The following is a 25480-nucleotide window of genomic DNA, read 5'->3' on the forward strand; positions in this document are numbered from 1 at the left end:
ATCAGCTCCCACATTGTTGTCCAGGGCAACACAGTGTGGGGAGCAGGTGAGCAGTGGTAAAAGAACAGGTTAAGGACTATTTATAAAAGCTGGACATGCACAAGTCCATGGGTCCAGATCTAATGCATCTGAAGGTGCGAAGGGAATTGGCTGATGTGATTGCAGAGCCACTGGCCATTATCTTTGAAAACTTGTGGCAATTTGGGAGATCCCGGACGACTGGAAAAAGGCAAATATAGCGCCCACCTTTTAAAAAAGGGAAGAACCACCACCTGGGGAACTACAGACTGGTCAGTCTCACCTCAGTCCCTGGAAAAAAATCATGGAGCAGGCTCTCAAGGAAACCATTTTGAAGCACTTGGAGGAGAGGAAGGTGATCAGGAACAGTCAACATGGATTCACCAAGGGCAAGTCATGCCTGACCAACCGGATTGCCTTCTATGAAGAGATAACTGGCTCCGTGGATATGGGGAAAAACCAGTGGACATGATATATCTTGACTTTAGCAAAGCTTTTGATACGGTCTCCCACAGTTTTCTTGCCAGCAAGTTAAAAAAGTATGGATTAGATGAATGGACTATAAAGGTGGACAGAAAGATGGCTAGATTTTCAGGCTCAAAGGGTAGTGATCAACAGCTCTATGTCTAGTTGGCAGCTGGTATCAAGCAGAGTGCCTTAAGGGTCGGTCCTGGGGTGGTTTTGTTCAACATCTTTATTAATGATCTGGATGATGGGATGGATTGTACCCTCAGCAAGTTCGTGGATGACACTAAGCTGGGGGGTAGAAGTGGGCGGAAGAGGTAGATATGCTGGAGGGTAGGGATAGGGTCCAGAGCGACCTAGACAAATTGGAGGATTGGGCCAAAAGAAATCTGATGAGGTTCAACAAGGACAAGAATCCCATGCACTGCTACAGGTTGGGGACCAACTGGCTAAGCAGCAGTTTTGCAGAAAAGGACCTGGGGATTACAGTGGATGAGAAGCTGGATGAGAGTCAACAGTGTGTACTTGTTGCCAAGAAGGCTAACGGCATATGGGGCTGCATTAGTAGGAACATTGCCAGCAGATCGAGGGAAGTGATTATTCTCCTCTATTAGGCACTGGTGAGGCCACATCTGGAGTATTGCATCCAGTTTTGGGCCCCCACTACAGAAGGGATGTGGACAAATTGGAGAGAGTCCAGCGGAGGGCAACGGAAATGATTAGGGGGCTGGGGCACATGACTTATGAGGAGAGGCTGAGGAAACTGGGCTTGTTTAGTCTGCAGAAGAGTGAGGGGGGGGGTTGATAGCAGCCTTCAACTACCTGAAGGGGGGTTCCAAAGAGGATGGAGCTCGGATGTTCTCAGTGGTGGCAGATAACAGAATAAGGAGCAGTGGTCTCAAGTTGCAGTGTGGGAGGTCTAGGTTGGATATTAGGAAACACTATTTCACTAGGAGGGTGGTGAAGCATTGTAATGGGTTACCTAGGGAGGTGGTGGAATCTCCATCTTTAGAGGTTTTTAAGACCTGGAGTGACAAAGCCCTGGCTGGGATGATTTAGTTGGTGTTGGTCCTGCTTTGAGCAGGGGGTTGGACTAGATGACCTTGTGAGGTCTCTTCTAACCCTAATCTTCTATGATTTTCCTCAGACCAAGGAAGACAGGTATCTCCCCAAAGATATACAAGGGAAGTCTGGGAACACTGCCAAATAACAATCCTTTGATATTTTACTCTTAGTCCATATGTGGCAATATTTCAGGGAGTCACCACTTTTCAGAAGATCTAGGTGTGGCCAGACTTGCCTTGGGGCACAGTCTCTGGAGCAGCAGGGTTGTGAGAATGTGACCATATACATTGCAGCTGTCAGGTGTATGGAGCCTATCTCAGAGCCCTGCTCTGAGATTTTGGGCCTGAAGTCTGCCCTTGGAACACTTGCACAATGTCAGTACATGGAGGTGGTGTTGCCTAATGGACAGAGTTCTGGACTAGGAGTCAGAAGACTTGAGTTCTAGGCCTGGCTGAATATACTAGATTCATAGATATTTAGGTCAGAAGGCACCATTATGATCATCTAGTCTGACCTTCTGCACAACGCAACAGAATTTCACCCACCACTCCTGCGAAAAACCTCTCACTTATGTCTGAGCTATTAAAGTTCTCAAATTGTGGTTTAAAGACTTCAAGGAGCAGAGAATCCTCCAGCAAGTGACCCGTGCCCCATGCTGCAGAGGAAGGCGAAAAACCTCCAGGGCCTCTTCCAATCTGCCCTGGAGGAAAATTCTTTCCCAACCCCAAATATGGCGATCAGCTAACCCTGAGCATATGGGCAAGATTCACCAGCCAGATGCTACAGAAAATTCGTTCCTGGGTAACTCAGATCCCACCCCATCTAATATCCCATTACAGATAGCCAAGTCACTTTACCTCTTTGTGCCTAAGTTTCCCCATCTGTAAGATAGGGATGAGGATATTGACCTCCTTTGTAAAGCACTTTGAGATCTACAGATGAAAAGGCTATACAAGAGGTAGGTATTACTACTTCTATATTCCTTGGAAGAAGTAGGCATTAAAAGCTGTTGAAACACTTTGCACAACTGAAAATTCACAACAGCCACCTTACTCCTAGTGAGTTGACTATTTGATCCCCTGTCTTTGTGGAAGCCTTTAGTGCATACAAGTTTGATCTACAGAATGATTTCAGTGTATGAATGAATGACTTGAGTCATGCTTCCTGGGCACTGACAGACTGATGTCAAATATTTGCAGAGACCCTGTCCTCTGAGCTGACGTGACCAGGCCTCAGAGAGAGGCAGTGCCCATGTCCTTTAAGTTCATTTGGATAAGGCTGGATGCTGCTTGGTATTAGAATTTCTATAACAAAACGATGGAGACATTTGCGGGGGGAAAACAGTGATCTGAAAACAGCCAAATAGGGGATAGCAAATCAAATAGAGGAGAACTCAAAAGGGCAGTCTCCTCACAGTAAATATACCACCAGAGAAAAGGATTAGGGAAGAGAAATTGACATGCCAGAGTCAGCTTCTCACTGGGAAATGGGAAAGGCCAAGTTGAAGGTGTGGACTTCCGTTAGGCCTTCACATAGCACTTGATTGCCATTTCCTGGCAAGGCAGTTCAACATTCTTTCAAGTGCTATGAAGTATTCTCAGCCACCATAAATTAGCAGCTTAAAATTCAAGAGAAGGTCTCTAATCCCTTTTTTACAGTGGTTTAATTGTTTGTGCCCCTGCCCGCCCCCCCCCTTTTTTTTTAAAAACTGACAGTAGGTTGCCTAGAGCTTGGGATGGGCAGAGGTATTTTTTGTTTTTTATAAAAGAAAAGCCACACAGACCCAAATAAAGAAGTTTTCTTAAGCACTTTTAACTCTAAGGGTAGTTTAAAAGCACATGCTGACTGAGCGCAATCAATCTTTAGTACATAAGTTATTAATATTTACCTTGCTCAAGGGAGAAGGAGCACCAGACCTAAGAAAAGAGAATGTAATGAAGATTTTCAAGTTAAGTACATTTTAGGAAAGCATGCTGAAGAAACATCAGAATAGTATTAAAATAGTTTTCCACATTCTCATTAAAAAATTATGTAACCATAATTACAAACAAACAAGTATGCTGGACTTGTCTAAAAGCCATTTCAAAATCAATACATGCTAGAATTTAACTCAAAGTCTGCCATTTTAGGAAATAAAGAGAAGCTTTAAGATGTGAAATACTAATGCCTATGTTTAGTACTGTTTGTGGCATTTGACATCCTAGGCCAAGTCTTACAGTCCAGACCAGATGTACTTTACACAAGAATGGTAAGTAAGGCAGCAACTTCATGGGGCCAAAGGCAGACGTGTAAAGCTGGGGATTATTGGGGTGAAGTGGTGGCCTGGCCTTACCTCTTTCCCAGCCATTCCCCCAGCCTGTAGTGGCTGGGAAGGGTTGGCATATGAATCACTGTGGAACAGGAAGACACTTCAGGGGGGTCAGATCTCTTATTTTTAAGCTCCCAGAAAGCTACAAAAGCCAAGATCAGCTATGCCTTAGCTCCTGTCAGTTATATCTGAAATATATAGCTCTATGGGAAGGTGGCATTTAAGGCATACATATCAGTGATTTAAGGATTAAAATTGTTACAGAGCTATTGTATTTAACATAAAAAAAACAAACATTAAAAACCCAGGAAATTCATATCTAAGATTATACTTAAAAGAAGCCCAAATATGTAAAGATATGGCAATGCATAGTTAGGACACCTATACTAAAATCTGCCCTGTGGTGACATCATGCAATAACCATACAGTTTTAATTAAGGCATTTTAATGTTTGTGGTCCTAGATTAAACTCAGGTAAAGACATATTTGAGCTTTTTCATACATTTTCCTACCTCATGCTGTCACTACTAGGCAGAGTTAAGCTGTGCATTTCCTGTGCATAGATAGTTTATTTATTATAAAAAGAGTAGAATCATAGAATATCAGGGTTGGAAGGGACCTCAGTAGGTCATCTAGTTCAACCCCCTGCTCAAAGCAGGACCCATCCCCAATTAAATCATCCCAGCCAGGGCTTTGTCAAGCCTGACCTTAAAAACTTCTAAGGAAGGAGATTCTACCACCTCCCTAGGTAACGCATTCCAGTGTTTCACGACCCTCCTAGTGAAAAAGTTTTTCCTAATATCCAACCTAAACTTCCCCCACTACAACTTGAGACCATTACTCCTTGTCCTGTCCTCTTCTACCACTGAGAATAGTCTAGAACCATCCTCTCTGGAACCACCTCTCAGGTAGTTGAAAGCAGCTATCAAGTCCCCCCTCATTCTTCTCTTCTGCAGACTAAACAATCCCAGTTCCCTCAGCCTCTACTCGTAAGTCATGTGTTCCAGACCCCTAACCATTTTTGTTGCCCTTCGCTGGACTCTCTCCAATTTATCCGCATCCTTCTTGTAGTGTGGGGCCCAAAACTGGGCACAGTACTCCAGATGAGGCCTCACCAACGTCGAATAGAGGGGGACGATCACGTCCCTCGATCTGCTCGCTATGCCCCTACTTATACATCCCAAATGCCATTGGCCTTCTTGGCAACAAGGGCACACTGCTGACTCATATCCAGCTTCTCGTCCACTGACACCCCTAGGTCCTTTTCCGTAGAACTGCTGCTGAGCCATTCGGTCCCTAGTTTGTAGCGGTGCATTGTCGTAATTGTAATTGTTTCACTGATTGCTGCTTTCATACCATGACATTAACTCTTTGTTCAGAGCTTCAGCTGGGTAAAAAAAACCTGTAGAAGAGCTCTGTGTAAGCTCGAGAGTGTGTGTCTTTCACCAACAAAAACTGGTCCAATAAAAAGATATTGCCTCATCCACTTGTCTCTTTAAATAGTTAGGAGTCAATTTTCTCACTTCTAGGCTAAGCTTTTTTTACTAATCTGATAGTCAATTTTTTGTACCCAGTTTAACCTCAGGGTACATACACAGTTGTAAAATTGACCAGATACTTTTTCATGTATTTAAATTTTGTGGTTAAGACAACTAGCTCTGAAATACACTATTAGATATTCCTCTTTGTGCAAGAGGAAGCAAATATTCCTTGATCAGTTGCAAATATCAGTGAACACAAATATATACAAAGCTCATGAAAAAACAACTTAATCATAGAAACTGACAAGATTTGATCAGTCAATCTCCTCAATAATATGAGCATTTAAATATGCATGCAAACAAGAATATATACAAACTTACCCTTCACTAAATTGCACAGCGAACAGACATACAGAAAGAGAAAGAATGCATAGGTTAAGTGCACTTTAACTTTTTTCTCAAAAAAAGAGAACAGTTAAGATAAATATCTAGATAAGAAGCTGCAAGACAATTAGAAAAATCTGCCCAGCAAACAGAATTTTTATAAATATGAACAAAGAAAGCAAATAAAGTAATGGAGAAGAACCAACTTATTCTTCCTCAAAATGATCACTGTTCAAAAGCAATACAAGATAACTGGATTCCATTATGTTGCAGTGTATATACTTTTTTTTTTTTTGGTGAAATTAAGAACTCCATTCGGCAGCTCTTGTAAATAGAAAACATCTGAGAAGTCAATGATGCTAGTTAAACAACATGATTAGTCTGTTCTGAAAAGTGAATCATGAATGACGTAAGTGAGGGCTTCAATATTTATGTCTAATTAGTTGGTGTCAAAACAAAGCAGAATTACATTTGCATAGGTTATACTTGTTTCAGACAAACACAGGGAAATCTTAAAATAGCTGAAAAAGGCATTGCTTGTATGGTCATAATGATGCGAAAAAAAATGAAATCTCAAGCAGCGTTTAAAGTCAAATATGGGGAAGTAGACCCAGTACAAATTAGAGGAACAGCAAATACTGGGATGAGCACAGTGTCATGCTACTGTACTCCCAGTGGGCAAATGGAGTCGCACATCACCAGGCTTCTCCTACTTCCATGGAAGTTCCAGCAGAGATAACAGTGATACACAGACCACTTTCTCTCTTCAGCAGTCTTTCAGAGCTGCCACATTTAAGTTCTTTGCAGCAATCAACACAGCCTGAAGAATTAAAGATGGCTAGTATCCAAGTGTTGCTCTAGGAGAGAAGCGAGGTGGAACCAAGAGCCATCTCTTCTTTCAATAAGAAGCAAAGGGGAAGCTCTGGATTCTGGGTGGCCTCTCTGGCCTGGAGCGGCTTCCATTTTGCGCTTGATGAATTTTTAATCTAGTTCTACACATGTAATTGCATCATTTTACCTGTTCCCTGGTTTTTTCCCTTCCAACGTGTTTAGATGTTGTTCAAGGGTCTCCATAAGACTGCTGGGAGCCTAGAAAGTGAATGTAAAAAAAGGTGCACATTTTTTTCTTTAACCACACTAAATGATGGGAACCTTAAGGTTATCAGGGCAATTTAAATCTTCTGCTAGCTATATATAACCAGTTTGCATGCTCATGCTATAACCCTAAGTCCACTCCATTGTGTAAAGAAAAAAAATGTATTTTCATGCTGGAAATATCAAGACAAAAAAGCAATTATTTAAAAAAAGCCAATTTTGAAACATTTATTCTTTGCAGAGTTATAGCCATCTTTTTCTTTACTACACAGGTATTGAATCCTATGTACTTGATGTGCTCACCATGCTTGCAGCCAGATCATGTGTTTGACATTGACAACAGCACAGGCATCCACAGGTTAAGTGAAAGTTACAAAAAAAAAATCCACAGGTATTTATGTTCATATCAGTTGGGTGTGTTGTACACATTCAGTCTAAATTAGCTTTTAGCTAAAACACTGACAATTTTTCCCATTTGAGGCCAATTGTTAGAGTTGTATTTATCAGCTAGTATTTTCCACTAAAGGAAAAAAGTGTAAATTTAAAAGTGGTCCAGATTAATTATAAAAAGCTATGCTTAGAATCTGAACACTTTCCAGTTAATAGCATGAAATACCTACATAGTCTGCTTTAAAAACACCCCCCCCCCAAAAAAAAAACCCACTTATGAATATATAGGACAGGTAACCAAGATTCAGGGACCAGAAGAAAATCAATTCAAAAATTCCAATTTCAGATATTTTATAGAATGAAATAAATCTCAATCTAATGAAGTTTATCTAATACTTCACTCATTTTTCTTAAAATGCAAGATCCTCAGGTGTTTTGAGACTTTAAATAACCAGAGTTTATAGCCAAGTAAAATACCCAGGCATGCTGCTGCTGTTACCATTGTGGATAAAAAGGAAAAAAAGCAAGAACAAGTTTCAGTGTCCTTAGCTACTGCAGAATAAAAATAGTGCCTAGAGAAGTAGATTTCCATAAGCCCAGTGAGTGAACAGGAAGCCTTTGAGAGCTACAACAGTAAATAACAGCAATATTTTATCAGGGTTACCAGTTTATCAATGATACATTCTTTAAAAGGGGAATTTTCATTATCAGTGATTTTCAGATCAACAGAACTCTTGTCAGCAATACCTAAGATTTGTCATAAATAACTTCTTTAATATCTCAGTATAAATACGTGCATCGAAAATTTTAAAAAAAAAATCTGTCCTGCTTGAAGTCAGTGCTATTATTTCCAGTATGCACATACGCAGTTACTGAAGACTATTTCAAGTGCCAAACTAAAGTCAACTTTGTAAGATACAACTACCACCGGTACCAATGTGAAATTAATACATTTTATTAGGCAAGAAATTTGACGTACAGTAGCACTGCATAGTAGAATCCTCTTGCAGCCAAGTCTTTATTAAAACTATTCACTATGCAATTTTAGTATTCCAGTGTACATGTATTTGACATTAGGATTTCTTGACAGACTTACACTGAAGAACCTCAACACAAGATATTGGAAACAGTACATTTAGTTTCACAACTTAATTTTTTCATGAAAAAGTAACAGCGGTGAGAGGGGAAGGGGCTAACATTCAAACATGGCCAAGTTGTGCAACACTCCAAGCCGTCTTAATGATTTGAAAAGTTCTGTATCTATTTACATACCCTAACATTTGAAATAACTCATACTAGTTAAATATGAAGCTTAATGGCATGCAGCTGGCAACATTTGCTATTAAAAAGTTTTTATGACACATTATGGGGATTATCTCTGGCACAGATGACTAGGCACAGAAGATGGCTCTAAAGTTAGCAAGTCAGCCTAATCTTCTATTCAGTTTGGTGGTGGCTGCCACGAGCCTGTTCTCTCCACTACAGGCATAACTGATCTATTTTGTCTGGCTACTAAAATTAAAAATCCCTCACATTTTCTAGCAACTAAGACTCCCACATCAACTTTCAACTCCCTGAAGCTGAACCAGAAAGACTAAAATGTATATGAAGCAAAAATCCAACAAGAGAGACATGGTTGGGAAATAACAAACAGAAGTATTTATGAAAAGTTAAAACCCACTATATTTCCCTTCTTTGAGGCTGCAAAGCATCAAACCTAGATGCCAAGTTCAGAGAGTAGCACTGTGTACATGTAAATCTTCTACATAGGACATTTTGGGAGAAAATTATTTTCACCACTAAGGAATGCCACTAAAACAATTATAGACCTAGTGGACAGAGCCTTAAAAATACATAGGTAATGTCACCTTACATAAAAATATAAGTGGTATTTCAATTAGAGCTGCGGAAATAACTGCTTCTTTTGTTCAGCAGCTGAACAAAAAATTTAAAAAATTTCAGATAGACCCCCACATGATTTGTATTTGGCAAACAAAAAAAAGTCAAAAATTTCACTTGAGGTCAAATGAAGGATTTAATTTGACATGAAACAAAAACATTTTTTAAAAGGCTAACCTCCAAACCAAAATTGCAGTAAAACTGGAAACAAACAAATAAATAAATAAAAAGATTTTATTTCAAACATGTACCCCTGGTTGAGAACCACTGTGCTAGGGGACTGATTATCTGCATCTAGTGGAATTTAGACACTGCTTTTGGAACATTTGTTGTCAAAATGCAAGTCTCTCTGGTGACGCCTTTGGTACCAACCTGAGGTTTCCTGCCCAGACCTGACTTTGCCTAGATGCAAGTTTCTTCAGTGCCTCAGAATTGTTTGCTCCTGCCATGCCACACAGACTAGATAGGAGCTAGTACCTGATTTTTCGGTGACTGTTTATTTGACTTGGGCATCTTTGGAGCCAGATACTGATCCAAGATCGCTCAGGTACCCTGACTTAAGGGCTCACATTAAGAAATACTGGCACCATCTGTGCTTAGTGAGTCAGGGTCTGAGATATAAACATGACACGCTGCCCTTTTAGTACTGGTTCGGAATGTTCTGTGACAGAAGCTACTCATTCAATCCAATGGGCACTGGTTTCCTGAAGGCTGCAGAAGCTTAGCAGCACAGTAAGGGCAAATATGTAGAAGTACTCCAAGAATTAATTTCAGTGTAACAATTTCTGGGTGCTTCCTGTGATCTTAGTAACAGCCATAGCCCAAGTTAAAACCTTAGTCTAAAGATTTAATAATCCACTTTGACAAAGTGTGGAAGTGTCTAATATCTTATCAATATCATGCAAGACTGTTTCTCTGTTCAATTTTGTATAGCTGCATGATAGTGCATAGAGTTAAATCAAAGGGGAGTATAAATGGGTTAAAGAACTGAGGAGGAAAGAAAGATAAGAGCTTCTGGTAAACACCTTTAAAGCAGCTAACAAAAAATAATGGTGCCATCAGACATACCAGAGATCAAAAAGGCTGAGACCCCCAAAATAAGAGACTTTAGAAGGTGGTCCTGGCAGAAAGGAAGAGGGAGAAGTGGTCAGCATGCTAGGAGGCTGATACAAACTAGAGGAGAGGTAAGAGCTGTATGCAAGCAGCCTCTCTCTAAACAGGGCCTAAGTAAGGTGACCAGATAACAACTGTGAAAAAACCAGGACTAGAGGGGGCAGGGGGCAGGAAAATAGGTGTCTATATAAGAAAAAGTTCGAAAAATGGGACTGTCCCTATAAAAACAGGACATCTGGTCACCCTAGGCCTAAGAATCTAGGCCAGGAGCAGCTAAGCTAAAAGCAGTGTAAGATTCATGTGGTCAGGCCTCTTATTTGTACCCCATGTCCCAAACTGCTTTATTCCTACTGGTAATATTGAACAATACTGCTTGAGAAAACTGTGTGGTCCCTGTGAACTAACTACTAGTCACAGCTCTGGGAGAGAACTCAACAGCAGGATTCAGATCCCAGTTGGGCCTGCTGAAGTAATCATAGTTGGTATTCAAGGGGTTGTAACAAGTCCTGATCTAAAAAAGTGGGAAAATTACAGAATTCTACCCTAGAAGAGAAAGATCTGAGGCCTGACATCTATGGGAGTGCATGCAGACCCCAAGAAGGGCCAGTAGTGCAGCAGCTACCCTGGAAGCTGTGACACCACAAAGGTATTACTTTGTAAAAAAGAAAACTTGAAACATTTAATGTAATACAATTTTTGCTTCTAACAGGCTAAAATAGAAATTGAATTATTTGAAAAGTAAATTTGTTGTAAATGCAGTATTTTAGATTATATAAAAACCTCAAGAATTCCTTGGGCTTCAGTTATTTTTCCTCAACTCAAGCCAAAACGTTAAATGCAAACTTTTATTTAGCTTTATTTCAATTCTGAGCTTTAAGACACTAGGGATATTTTCCAATCAGAAGAAACAATTTATGGAATATAGTAGGGAACCAAGTATTTAGATGCTTTTAATATATATTTATAAGCAGTGAACATATTCTATTAAAATTCATTAGGTTTTTATACAATTGCTCTCCAGTTTGATTAAGAGCTTTTAGTTTCTGTGCCATTTTGCAGGCATTGAGATATGCAAGAGGTTATAATTTGATTTGAATACACTGTTCTGCATTCACTAATGAAAATGTTCATACTACTGTGCATTAAGGCAAACATTAAATTAACCAAGATGGTTATGGTTCTTGTTAAAAACAGGAATGCCACATTAATACTTGTAGTTGCCGTAAGTAAGGAGTTGGATCCATGTTTGAGTATCATGGAATGCCTCTAGTTTTAGCTCCTTACCACGTTTTAAAGTTTAAGATACTCTTATTTGGTCATATTATGGCAACTTCTTTATATCTATGGACCAAGACACTCTGCCAGAGGTGAAATTATGAACTAGGTCAAAGCACGAATTCGGTGCGATGACACCTTTGTCCATTTTTTAAATGCAGTACTCACACTCCTTGTGGGATAAATCTGCATGTCTACAAGGGAGAACAGATAGGCAGTCTTTTCATTATTTAGTTACAAACTGTAAGACAATAGTCCCAGAAAATGAAACTGGTCTTTAGGGATTAAACGACCAGCAGAGATCAATCTGCCAAAAATGGTTGAAAATTTGCAAATTCCTCCCTTTTGCATTTGAGAAGGGTTTCAAGAAATGTACATATAAGTGTACATGCCAATTATCTGACTTTTCCTCATACAGTTTTAGCTTACTGTGTCTTTCCGTATTGCATCAGTTTATACAAAACTTAGAAACTTACTTGTGTGAGATCAGGAATGTCTCCTTTGTCAATTCCAACTTGCTGTGGATTTAAAAAAAAAAAAAAAAAATGAGAAACCAGCAGTGCTCATATGCTACAACTGCAGAAAGTATTCAAATTGACTAAACTGTGGCATATTTTCTCTTCAACTAACTTCTTATGCTTTACATCTAAAAATCATTAAGTTATGAAGTTTGTAACTTATATACAGATTTTTCTCCCCACAAGCTACTCCCTCACCCTTCCAAACACCTTGAAAATGCTGCAATGCTCCCTTGTAGGGAGCAAAAAAAGTTTCTTTAGAAACAACTCCCCCCCCACCGACCCGCTAAACACACCTCAATTCTCACTCAGGTCTTGCACTCCCTAGCACATACAAGCAGAACTTTCCAGCTCTAATGCATTTGGTCTGAAAAGGCAGCAGCAGTGAGCTCAAGAAAGCATTATCCAGAACTCAGAACTCTTTTTGAACTTCCAGTTAATCCTCTCTCAATCAGTGAAAGAACCCCTGCAGGAACAGCACCTCTTCACCCTTCAACCTGGGTCCCTTTTGTTTATGCCCCTTTCAGCTCTTTGGAAAACTAAAATACCAATCTCTGCTAGCACCCTTAGTCCATTTGCGCTGTGGCCCAGACTTTCTATTTTTCTGTCCCAATTTTTTAAGTCTCAGCTCATTGCCTTGAGACTTTCGCTCCAATTTAGAGTTTTCAACTCCAAAGTCACTTGCTTGATTTTAGAATGTAATCTGCTTCTTATCCATCACGAAGAAAGGAAGATTATAAATCTAAGCAGTCTCCATGGAGCAGGAGGATATTATGAATTGGCACACTTGCTGCATATTCTACTTGAGCTAGGAATGTTGTACAAGAGTGTCAAATCTACCTTCAGGTGTCACGCTGACAACCAGATCTTCATGAAGATCACTTGTGGTCCCCAAAACTGCCACCCTCTTCAAGGTTACATTTAAGTCAGGGAATGTCCATTGGCACAGGTGGTGGTTCTAATCATGAATGGAATGCTACAAGCTATGGTTAGTTTTCGTATCTTGTGCTTTAACCCACTACTGACCAAGAACTTTAGAACCTGGATTTAATCGGCACTGCTTGAGCTATGAATAGTACGCAGTGTATCAAACGTCTGAAAATAGAAGTCATATTTTTATGTATGTGCTTTTTAGTCTGATACGGAGAAATTATAGCTTATCCTTCAGCAGTTTGTCACTTAAGATTTTTCATGATAATACTGGAGGTTACTTACCTCTGCAACTTTAAGAAATTCAGATACTCTGGTCATTCTAGTCAGAAACCGTTTGTAAATTTCAAGAGCATCTTTACACTGTCCCTTTTTCATTTCAAAAAATTTCTCTGGAAGAAAAATATAAAAGTGAACAACCATTTTCTTTTTAGCAGTATGTCAGTCACTAGAACTACATTTATGGTAGATCTGCACTCATCTGCAATCTTATTTACAGAAAAATGATACTTCAATAATTTAATTGTTAAGTGGTGTATTGATTGGTCCTATTAAGGGCTCTTTCCCTCCTCCTCCATTAGCTAAAATGCAACATTATCTTAAGCTACAACTACATGACACAACTGAAGTAAATTTAACTGGTGCACGTGGTTAATTTCATTTACCTCTACATATTTGTGAAACTAATTCAGAAGTTCTTCTAGTCATTAGTAAAAGTTATCAAGGATCTTACGTGACCAGCAGCTAAAAAAAAAATCTTAAATTTTTCATAATTTCCATTATGAAAATCTTTGTGATCCAAGTTTTTAAAGCTGTCAGAAAACCAGTTTTAGAAATATTTAAACAAAGACAGTGAGTACATTTATGTTTGCGTACCTATCACTAATTTGAAAATAAGCTGAAAGTAGTTTAAGTTCAAGGAACTTTTTTTTTCCTTCTTCCCTAATACCAAATAAGGTTCACAGAACTCTGAAACAGTTCTCATTTTCCCATTTTTCAAATTCACAACCATTACCATAAAACAGGGTCGATGTGGGTTTTTCAACCCTGAGCACTCGAAGAGGCATCATAAAAAACCCATGAAGGTTTATGAAATAGAATACAAGAACAAACACTTCATAAGCACAATCTATTCCACAAACAGGCACATTTTATCCAATCATAAAAATCTTGCAATTCCTTAAGTACCGCCCCCCTCCAAAAAAAAAAAAAGACCTGACACCCAAACACCCAGGCTTTCAGTCCAAATTAGTCCTTCCACAAACAGTTGTCAATTTCTTCACTTTTGCAACGGTCAGAAGCAGCAACAGTAAGGTCCAGCTTCTCAGTTCTTCCCTAGAACCAGCAAAGGAGCACATGCCTGAACACACACACCACTCCCACGGAGAGGTTTGGGGGAAGTAAAGTTTGTTCCCGCTCCACACAGGAGTCCCGCTAAGGAGGCAGTTTGATCCCAGCCAAACAGAAGAAACTATTCTACTGGTAAGCACCCTCTTGCAGGGCCTGGAGAATATCATGCACACATACCCCCTCTACCCCAATGCAGTTTATTAGGCCATATTATTGCATGTGACAGGAAGGGCAGTTTCCCCATGAACAAAAAACCCACTACACAAAATTGATGAGAATGTTCCATGGCTAGCTAACGGCTGTAGTTACTGTACGTGCACTATCTGTCTCCTGACCGTCCCCTTGTGACTGGCATGGCTCAGACACCCTGCCTCAGTTTCCCCTCTTTCAGGTTCCATAATGAACTCCAAACACAAAAGGCTTTCATGAACCCACACATCAGCCACTCTTTTTGGGGTCTGATTTCATTAGCACAATGTTCAAAATTAACACAGAAAATCTCCCACATCAGCCTTAAACTGGATAGCCCTTCCTCCCTGAAGTACAGTCTCCTCCTGCTCTCAGAGCAGCTGAAGAAGATACAAGGCCTGACCTGCCTTCTTTGTCTTCTCCCTAGCAATAAAACACAACTTCCAGCCAGGGCTTCATACCCAGCCACAACCCCCTGGGCTTCCAGCCTAGAATCTCTCTTCCTCAGGGACCATGGCAGCAGACTCCTTTCCTGCAGCAACACTCTGCAGTCTACAGGCCCCCTTTTTCTACACCACCTCAACCTGGTTTCGTCACATGACTTAATCCATCCTCCCCCCACCTGGGGAAGCATATCAGTTTTGTCACAGGTGGACCAAGACCTATCTCCCTTTAAAGGGGCCAGCCACCCTCTGACAGTGACAGTTACTGTTCTAAGCAACAGTAGGTACAGTTTTCAGACAGACAGTCGTCATTTCCAAGTTAGAGGCTCTCTAAATTTGTTTAGAATTTCAAAGAAAACTCCATCACAAACAAGGAGTGGGGAAAAATCAAGACATTTTAGTTCATGACGTATAAAATATCAGCTCTGTTTTATAAAAAATATCTACAATTTATCAGCTTTGAGTTGCCTATTCTGAGAAAATTGATGACTTGAAAGTAATAAAAGGAAACTAGAATCTCTCTCCAGTTCAGTAGTTGAAACTCATCCCAACTGGACAGTTACTAACAGTCACAGTATGTGAACCCTCTAATTTCCTGGTGAGCTTGTCCCCATCACAAGATATAACATAATTGAAACCAAGTATCACCATCCTTGTGGGCAGTTAAAGCTATAAAGCCAAGGAAAAGGTCAGCAAGGGGTCAGAATTACAAATTCAGCCCTAGAGATTGTTAACCCAGAAGAGAAAGCAACACACTGGTTGAGTGTAGAGCCTGCACCCTGTCACATGTGGCTGTCCTGTTGATAAGAATGTCTCTGAACGTCAATCCTACTTTTTAAGAGTAGGATTTATTTTTAACTGATAAGAGACAAAGTCTCAGTATGCATTTATGAGATTCAAGTAACTACAATACCCAGATACCTTGCCAAATACTTAATGCAAGTCAGCTAAAGTCTATATCATAACTTTGTATAGTAATGGTTAGGAGTACATAATTTATGAAGTTCTGTACTAATAAGTAAAGGCTAAAATAATCAGCGATGAAGGTTAACATATCCCAGCCCCACCCCAAGTCTCCTCATTTAAAATTCCAGTTTTTGCTCTATTTTCTTGGTATTTTAGAAGGCAAGGGGTTTATAATTGAATAATAAATGAGCAAGACAAAAAGGGTATTTTTACACTTGGAAAAAATACTAGTGTGTCAAGAGTGTCAATTTTTTTTTTATACTAAAACAATTAAGTGTTTGCAAGAATTCTATTTTTTTCTGCTTCTTGAAGTCATATTTCCAAATTCCATTGCTATCCAACTCTTTTATAGCTTGTCTAGTTGAGTAACTGCTGTAGAAAACCTGCATGTCCGATTGAGATAAAAACAAACCAAAAAACAGACTACCAAAAAAGTCACATCACATCTTTTATTTGGCGAGAGTATTTAAAGTTGCCTCAGAGAAACTTAATTTCTACTTAAGTCTACTACTTTACAATAAAATTTCATCAGCCTACTTACCTAGTAAGTTAATAACTCCATCATTGTAACATGCAAAAAGCTTGATAAGATCTTTAAAGAGAAGCATAAATGCAGCATTTATGACGCCATTTGTCAATTCATTTGGATGAACCTACACACAAATAGAACTCCATTCAGGTACATTTAATTGATCTGTAAAATGCTTAACATTTTGGCTTTCAGCAGCAGATACATATTAAGTTAAGAGAACAGGAGTACTTGTGGCACCTTAGAGACTAACAAATATATTAGAGCATAAGCTTTCATGGGCTACAGCCCACTTGATCGGATGCATAGAATGGAACATATAGAAAGAAGATTTTTTATTATATATATACACACACACACACACACACACACACACACGTATACACAGATAAGTTGGAAGTTGCCATACAAATTGTGAGGCTTAGGCTAATTAGTTAAGATGAGCTATCATCAGCAGGAGAAAAAAAAAACTGTTGTAGTGATAATCAAGATGGCCCATTTAGACAGTTGACAAGAAGGTGTGAGGATATTTAACTTAGGGAAATAGATTCAATATTAAGTTAATACAGTATTCAATTATATAGATTTAGATGTATTTGAATTCTGAGGATATTCTGCTAAGTCAATTTTATCCAAGTGAAGGGAAAGGGGTCAGTTCTGTTCCATCATTTGGTGCTCAAGTGGCACATGCTTGCTATCACTTAACAATCCTGCGGAAGATTCCTACAAAGGTGATCTGGAAGACCCATATTATGAATGAAAAATCCAATTGATTATTCATTCTGGCTTCACACGGACAGAAAGTGCCAGTTTTTTCAAGGATCATGCTAGATTTTTCCATATTCTGTTACCAATATGCACCAAACTACACATTTGATATTGTAATATTCTTGAGAATCATGAAGCTTTTAAACCGACCAAGAGAGCTAATGTATTAATAAAAAATATACAAGCCTGAGTTATTGCTACAGTAAGAACCCTGGTACATTTAGGTTGAGAAACAACAGCTACCGCCATCTTCTCCTCTGCTCTGCTTCCTCTATCACTGCCGCTCCTAATGGGGAAACACTACATATCCCCACCCACTGCTACATGCAGTCAGAAAGAACTCCAGAGTTCCTTCTTCTTCCTTCCTTTTATTATTCCATTTTTCCCTTTCCTGCCCTCCCCACCAGTGTCAACCAGAGTGGATAAAAAACCAAAAACATGTTTTTTTTAAAATGAAGAGTTGTTTACTTTTTTAAAAGTTGACTTCATTATTTTATATCATATTAAGGTGCTAAAGTAGATTTTTTTGCTTATTCTTTAATGTCCTAATTTTAGTAGAATTTCAGATTTTTCATAAGTTTATTCTAGGGAGTTTCATACTTACTTAAAGTGGTCATCTATGGAGAGAGAGCCCAGTCCAGAGACCAGACTATGGAGAGAGAGACCAGTCCTTCTTGTGAGAAGGGCACAAAGTTCAATAAATAGCCCATACTATACAATGTTTGCAACCAGTGCCCTTCCTATATAATGCATTTCCACAAGTCAAAACTGTTCATCACTATTTGCAGTTAAAAGCAGAAGTCCCACTGGTTTCAAAGTGCATGTCGACACTGAAGCTGGAGGTGTAATTTCCAGTTCAGACAGATGTACCTGAGCTAGCTTTGATTAAGCTAGTGCACTAAAACCACACAGGCAGCTGGTCCATCCCACCATTAGTGCAGCTCTGGACATGCTGCTATTTTGAGCACACTAGCTTGATCAAAGCTAGCACTGGTATGTCTACCTGAGCTGGAAATTACACATCCAACTCCAGTGTAGATATAGACACCTACGCGATTTAGGTGCCCAAGGGGTTTAGAAGCTTAATTTTAGATTTCCACTTTTGAAAACTTTGGCCTATGTTGCATATAGGAGTTCACAATACTGTGTCAATGCACTGAAAGTGTGAATAAATTTTTCAGTGTTAACATGGAAACCATTTTATTTTAAGGTTTCAGAGTAGCAGCCATGTTAGTCTGTATTAGCAAAAAGAAAAGGAGTACTTGTGGCACCTTAGAGACTAACCAATTTATTTGAGCATAAGCTTTTGTGAGCTACAGCTCACGTCATCGGATGCATTCAGTGGAAAATACAGTGGGGAGATTTATATACATAGAGAATGTAAAACAATGGGTGTTACCATACACACTGTAACAAGAGAGTGATCTATTACCAGCAGGAGAGCGGGGGGGGGGGGCCAGGGGACTTTTATAAAAAAAATTTATTTTAAGTGACAAAGATTTCATGCCACTAAGAAAAGTTTTCAATAAAAACATTTTAGCCACTGATGTTGTAAACACTTATGCACATGCCTAACTAAGTGCGCAAGCAGTCACACTGAAGACAATGGGGCTATTCTGGTGAGTGAAGTTATTTACCTGCTTAAGAAACCCTTCCAGCAGTGGCATAAATAAAAAATGAAGCTAGCATTTATAATTTAGTTCACTAGAAAGTTTTAAATCTGAAATTACAATAGCATAAGTTTCCAGTTTAGTTTTACAAAGCCTCCATCCGATTTAAAAAAATAAACAGACAAAAATCTTATGATTTATGTTTGCTCCACCCTGGTCTTAACTGTGATTTGAAGCAGTGTTTTCCCCTCTTATTCTTTCATCTTTCTTCTGCTGCTCTCAATTACTCTCCTTCCCATTCTTTCCTTATGTCCTCTCCTTTATATGTAAAAGGAAATTCCCAAGGTCAAGTTTAAAAAAACAAAACGAAACAGAAACTTGAGCATCAACTCTTCTACTCCCAATCTCTCCTCCTGCCTCATCCCGTCTACTCCTTCATTCCCCTGTCCACAGCCCACTTTCATTATATCCTCTTTACTATTATCTACTTTGCATTGTCCACAAAACCTATATTCATTTACTCTGAAAACAAAAAAACATTAAAAAGGAACACTGTACTTCAGCCACCCCTTGAAATGCAACAAATTAAAGGAAAAGTATGCTGTGCCCTATTACAGTAAAAAGTGTTAAGTCTCATTAATCTCAGCTGCTACTAGGGTAAAGCAATAAATTTAGGTAACTTTAAAAAAATGTATGAAGTAATGTTTATACTTTTGTTTTGAATTTAAAATTCTGAATACATACATCAAATTCAAGTAGTGCATCAATTTGTTCCTGTAATATTGGCATGCTCTTCAACAGCTTTTCTGGAATCATTGTTCTCATTACACCATCAGCTCTGCAAGACAGAAGAACATAAGTTAAGAAACAAGTTTGATTAAAGATCAGTCACTCATTAACTAGAGGGTCTGAAGTACAATAGGGTGGTGGTTTAGGAAAGTTTCAAACACAACACAGCATCTCAAATACATTTTTGTTGCCATCTAGGTAACCTGTTTATTTCAGTGAATCATATAAAATGTAAAATTGAAGTTAAATCTTAGTAAGTGTTGGAGAGGTCCACTTTTTTCATAGGTTCCATTGTTTGCTAAGTATCTAATTTGTAGTCTATTACTACTAAAAAAAGTGACAGGTAGAGTATTCATGGAAAAATACAGTGCAGCGTATCGTGTCAGACACAAAGGTACAATGTTGTACTCAAATGTTCTCCCACTATAGCATCCACAAGGGCAGTTAGCTACCTGTAATTCTGCTCATCTTCAAATATCTTTTGAATCGATTCCATCATTCCTACCCTTTGGTCACCACACTCTGGCACAGAGACTGGAATTCCCCTAGTTTGTATGGTGCCTACCACAGTAGGGTCCTGTTGCTTGGCACTATGGTACTACAAATAGTTCTCAGATAGTCCCTTTGAGACAACACTAGTTCAGTCTGATAGTGAGACCAATTTCTAGAGCCTCAGCAATCCTGTAGAGAAAATGCAGTTTCACTTTCTTGATAAAAAGGAAGCTCTTTGCTTTCTATGTTTTGAGTCCCCATGGAAACAGTCACTTGAAAAAAAAAAAAAAAGACAAGGAGTACTTGTGGCACCTTAGAGACTAACCAATTTATTTGAGCATAAGCTTTCGTGAGCTACAGCTCACTTCATCGGATGTATTCAGTGGATGCATTCGATGAAGTGAGCTGTAGCTCACGAAAGCTTATGCTCAAATAAATTGGTTAGTCTCCAAGGTGCCACATGTCCTCCTTGTCTTTTTGCAAATACAGACTAACAGCTGCTACTCTGAAACTTGAAAAACAAAAGTTACCTTCAATACCTCTGAGGGGAGATGGGTGCACAAAACAGGAATACAAACAAACAGTACCTTCAGAGAAGCTGAATTACAGGAGTAGAACTCTTCTCTAAAGCTAACTTGTTGAGCAGATTTCTACTTGTGGAGACTAAGAACTTTGAAGTAAGCCTCCATAAACTTACAGATTCTACTGTTATGGAGGACCAAAGACAAACACAAAACTGACCTTTTTATATATGACCAGGAAGACTGTATTCACATCAGAGGGAACTTCTGACAAAGAAGCAGGGACATGTAGTTGTCAAGAAGAAAATATTTTTTACAAAAAAAAAAACTTGAGTGGATGAGAGTTTATCTAACTTGTTCCATCCATAGTGGATAAAAAACAATTCCAGTACCCAGTACTGCCTGTATTTCTCTATTTGTTTCTATGAATTTCTAATACCTAGAGAAACCCATCCTATGCTCCTGGTGACTGTCAAACTGAACACAAACACACCTCCAAAGATGGCGGACCATAAATATAGCATATCTTCTTCAAACCATGGACCACTTCTTCAGCCTAAGGAAGATTAGTGGTCTAGTTTTTGAGACAGTAAGGCCCACTGTGTAAATACTGGAATCAAGACTGGAAGTCTTTGTTATTAATGGACATAGGGTTTTGGAGGTCTGGATCAGGGAACTGTATATTACCCTTAAAAGAAGATTAGCACAGACTTCTGGGTCTGTGAGTTGATGATCTGATACACGTTATCCAGTCATCCCCTTTAGCTGCAATCAAGCAAGGTGTCTGGAGTCTCTATAGTTAGATATAACATAGTAAGAGATAATGTGTTATACCTTGAAAGTGAACTCTGAAATGCAAATCAGACCTTAAACCAGTAAATTAGTCATAAAAAAGTTTCAAAGTCTTAAGATAGGCCTCAAGACTACTAAATGTAGCCTAGAGAATAATGTGTGCAGCTCTTGTGCATTACTAACTTATTCACAAGCATAATAGGGTGCCATTAAATGACAATGTATTGTGAATGAGAATTCTGAGAGTGGAAAGAGTAAGGAGAAATTCATTTACGGTTACTAAGATGACTAACTTCCAGAAGATTTCCATGTTAATATTCTTGTCACTTCATAGGGATTTCAAACACCATAAATAAAAAAGGACTGACGGGGGAAGATCACCTCCTTGCTGGAGAAGAGAAACTCTTACACCAGGGAGCATCCCAAATGGTTCTTGGGAAGCTACTGAAACAAGCCTGTAAGATTCCTATATGGTGTCTCCAGGACACAAGATCCCCAGCCCAAGGAACAGAGCAAATAAATAAAACCATAAAGAAAATGTTCCCTGAAGTATTCATTTCCCAGTAAGGGGATATCAATCATCCAGTCATAACTTCTGCTGTAGCACTATCAGGGTATACCATCACCTTCATAATGTGAACCAGGAATTACAAACCATTACTAAGCAAGTCAGAACAGATATGAAGAAGGTGAAACAAGGCATAAGCGTTCATAGAAATGAAGGCACCTCAGCAAGTTAGATGTTACAGCCTTGGAATGTTTGGAGTCAGATATCTCACAGAAATTAGTGAGGTATATGCAGCACGTCAGATGCTGGGCTAAGCATCCAGTTTCAGGTGAATGCTTTTGAAGTTCTGGGATGACAATCAGGCTTACAGAAGTTATTCAGGTTTCAGAGTAGCAGCCATGTTAGTCTGTATTCGCAAAAAGAAAAGGAGTACTAGTGGCACCTTAGAGACTAACCAATTTATTTGAACATAAGCTTTCGTGAGCTACAGCTCACTTCATCTGATGCATCCGATGAAGTGAGCTGTAGCTCACGAAAGCTTATGCTCAGATAAATTGGTTAGTCTCTAAGGTGCCACTAGTACTCCTTTTCTTTTTTTTTTTCCACAAGTTATTCAGAGACTTCAGGAAACCAGGGATGCTCTATTTTCTGGGCAGATTAGGGAATACCCGCAGAACAGATGTATCCCCATTCACCCTTACCTGATCTTCCCCTCTGAATGTCTCTTCGGTCAACTCTAGAGGAGACCAAAACCCAATAGCCACATGCTGAGAAGGCACTGAAGTCAATAACTTAGGAGTACACAACATTTCAATGTAAGATTAGACCACTGAATCAGGTGGCTGAGAAATCAACGCCAACAGCAAACCATTAAGGCTACTGATCCTCCGTGCACTGAACGAACACAAGAGGAAAACTACGCTAATTACCCGAAGTCAAACACTCAAAACAGTGGCTTAAAGCATGGTGGGTTTTTTGTTTTAGGCGCTAGCAACTCCAAGATGCCTTCACTTACACAGTGAAGTAGTTGAAGCAGATACTGGTGCTACGAACACTGGTAGCTGAGGAAAAGGCAAGTCAACGAAGGGATCCATAAACGTTCCCCTAATCAGCTGCTCATGTCTAGGAGTGCAGCCGAGGCTGTAACCAACCAGGTTGGTAGGAATGTTAATTGGCAACTAGCTATAAGCAGTCGGCAAAGGAACTGAAACAAGATTATAGAGGGCACTGAGCCACTACCTGTTTATCTTGGAATGTAGCTGAACTACTGGTGCCCTAAAGGGACCAAAAAAATAAATACATCTTAAGTTAGAAGAATCCCAGCCTGTTTCACACTAAAGAATAGAGACCTAAGAGTATTCATTCTCATACTACAGAGACCAACTTGCTGTTTATTCCACGTGAACACACATTTACAACCACCTAGCAGTCCTTATGTACTGAAAATGGATTCTAAGAAATGCATTGTGCAGTTATGTTCATGGCCTCGAGTTTCTGTATCAATATGCTCAGTTCACCAATAAATGTTTTTCTCACTACTAGTGCTACAAACTCAACCTGGGCTCTGAAATGCACGTGGAGGTTTCCTTCTCACACATTCTTGAGCTGTAATAAGCCCTGTAATGATTCTACAGGCTAATTTAGCAAACCAGCAACACCTGTGCAAACCCACTGCCTACAAGTTTAATATTCTGTAAAACTGACGGACAAAAAACAGGTAATGTTTGCATGCTGATGGAAAGCCACAGGAAATGGTGAAGATGAAATATTTAGCCCAACTTGAAGGGACGTCTGTAACTTACGATGATCTTAATGCTGACTGGGAAGGGTGCGTAGTGGGGTCACAGGAATTCCGGATTCTGGTATGCACATTCTGGTTCAAGCAAGAATGTTATTGTGAGGTCTCAAATGAAAGCTGATGTCACACTGGTGATCAATATCACTGTGAAATGTACGTACATGTACCATGCAAGGAGTTATGTATGTGTATCAGAAAATTATGTTCTTAAGCCTAGAAGATAAAAGCAGGTCACCAAAAGGTAATCTGTCTTAGACCGGTTTCTCCAGACAGGAGGTAAGAAAGCTTTCTATCTCTCTGTTGGGATATAAATTAAACTTTGTATATTTACACATGTTGTCAAATATTGAGATGTGAAAACAGGAAAGCACACACAGGAAAAAACAAGCCCTGGAGGGTTATTCTGTCTGTGAGTAAAGACAATGAACTTTGTGGGTATTTCTAGAAGGCAAAAAAGATACCCTGGTATCCTGCACCTAGGAAGTAAACTGACAGCATGTCTGCATTCATGAAAGCAGGGTCTTAAACAGCCATGGTTGAAAATCTGGCATAGGACTTTGGGCAAGAGAAAACTTTCTTAGTTAAGTTTAGTCTGTAGAAAGCATGTTATGTGTTTCAAATAGTTTTACTCACTACTACACTACTTGTAATAAGTTTATTACTGCTTTCACTATAAATATATTAAGCACTGTGATATTAAGCAAAATGACGGTCCTGAGCTGAATCTTACAAGCTGGTGTGTACTGTTTCTTTGGGAACATGAGACCTGGTAATTTTGAGCATGTCTAGGGGATAAGAGGCAAGACACTGAAGGGAACATTCCAAGGACTCAGGGGTTGGTATGTACTATCGTTACCTACACACAGAGAGAAAGGTCTGGAAGATGGTGCTTGTGCTGCCAGAGGCTGTTGGTTTCAGGTAACTGATCCATAGCAAGCACAAATGAGATTCCTTGATGCTATGAGCAGGTAGTGGAGAGGTGCCTCACTGTGGGTATTTTGGGGGAGTATCAGTGAACACTTGCCTGTTTGTTACCAAACTTGCTAGTTCCAGTTGGTTTGAGAGAAGTTCAAGATGTTGTTTTTGGATCTAGTAAGCCCTCTAGTTTGGGTCCTGGGTACCTCTGCCATCCTGTTAAGTTTTCCAACTCAGCAGTTGAGATCAGCTAGAGACTGTTAGCAGGAACATCCTATGTTAACAGATGGAGTGGGGAGAGAGGGCACTCAGTGGACAGCCTCAGCTCCAGAATTTACTTCTGTCCTTTGCCCAGAGCCAGATAAGCTGCAAGGTCCCTCCTTATCTTTTTTTTTTTATTATTATTATTATTATTATTAAAGAAAAGAGGGGATAGTTTGAGTAGAGATAGCCTACAAACTAAAACTAAAAACAGGTTTTTTTAAAAAAAAAGTTTTTGAAGGTTAAGACCATCTTTTTCTTGGTTAAAAATATTTTGTTCAAGTACAATTAAGAAAAAACACGCAAAACAAAGCAGTCTACACAGTAAAATGCCAACTATCACAATGCAATTCAAACATTTAGTAGGGCCTGAAAAGGCCAGCTGGCTCATTTGAGCCGATCCCGTATGTTTTGAAAGACTAAATTATTATATTATTCTCACCAAATTCTCATCAAGCTGGTCTAACAATCTCTCTTAGTAATCTATTCAACTGCTCATTTGCTTTAAGTTTTGAGAATATTTTTAAAACCCTAAAAATATTTATTTCAGGGCACTGCTGACTCCCATAGCCATCATCTGCAATGGAACTATGACGATATGGCCCATC

The 25480-nt window shown here is 39.3% G+C and overlaps 1 protein-coding gene across 1 annotated transcript in view; it reads right to left on the reverse strand.

Annotated features, from left to right (window-relative positions):
• The window catches only part of SNAP91 (synaptosome associated protein 91), a 142648-nt gene that overhangs the window by 56207 nt on the left and 60961 nt on the right, over positions 1-25480 (reverse strand). The window contains exons 6-12 of the mRNA XM_073336567.1: positions 19541-19634; positions 16431-16542; positions 13227-13333; positions 11970-12011; positions 6740-6810; positions 5719-5724; positions 3437-3464 (exon numbers count right to left, since the gene is read on the reverse strand). Of these exons, the coding sequence (XP_073192668.1) occupies positions 3437-3464; positions 5719-5724; positions 6740-6810; positions 11970-12011; positions 13227-13333; positions 16431-16542; positions 19541-19634 (460 nt within the window). The remainder of the gene's footprint in view (positions 1-3436; positions 3465-5718; positions 5725-6739; positions 6811-11969; positions 12012-13226; positions 13334-16430; positions 16543-19540; positions 19635-25480) is intronic.

The sequence above is a fragment of the Lepidochelys kempii genome, chromosome 3, assembly GCF_965140265.1.
Source record: "Lepidochelys kempii isolate rLepKem1 chromosome 3, rLepKem1.hap2, whole genome shotgun sequence".
NCBI lineage: Eukaryota > Metazoa > Chordata > Testudines > Cheloniidae > Lepidochelys > Lepidochelys kempii.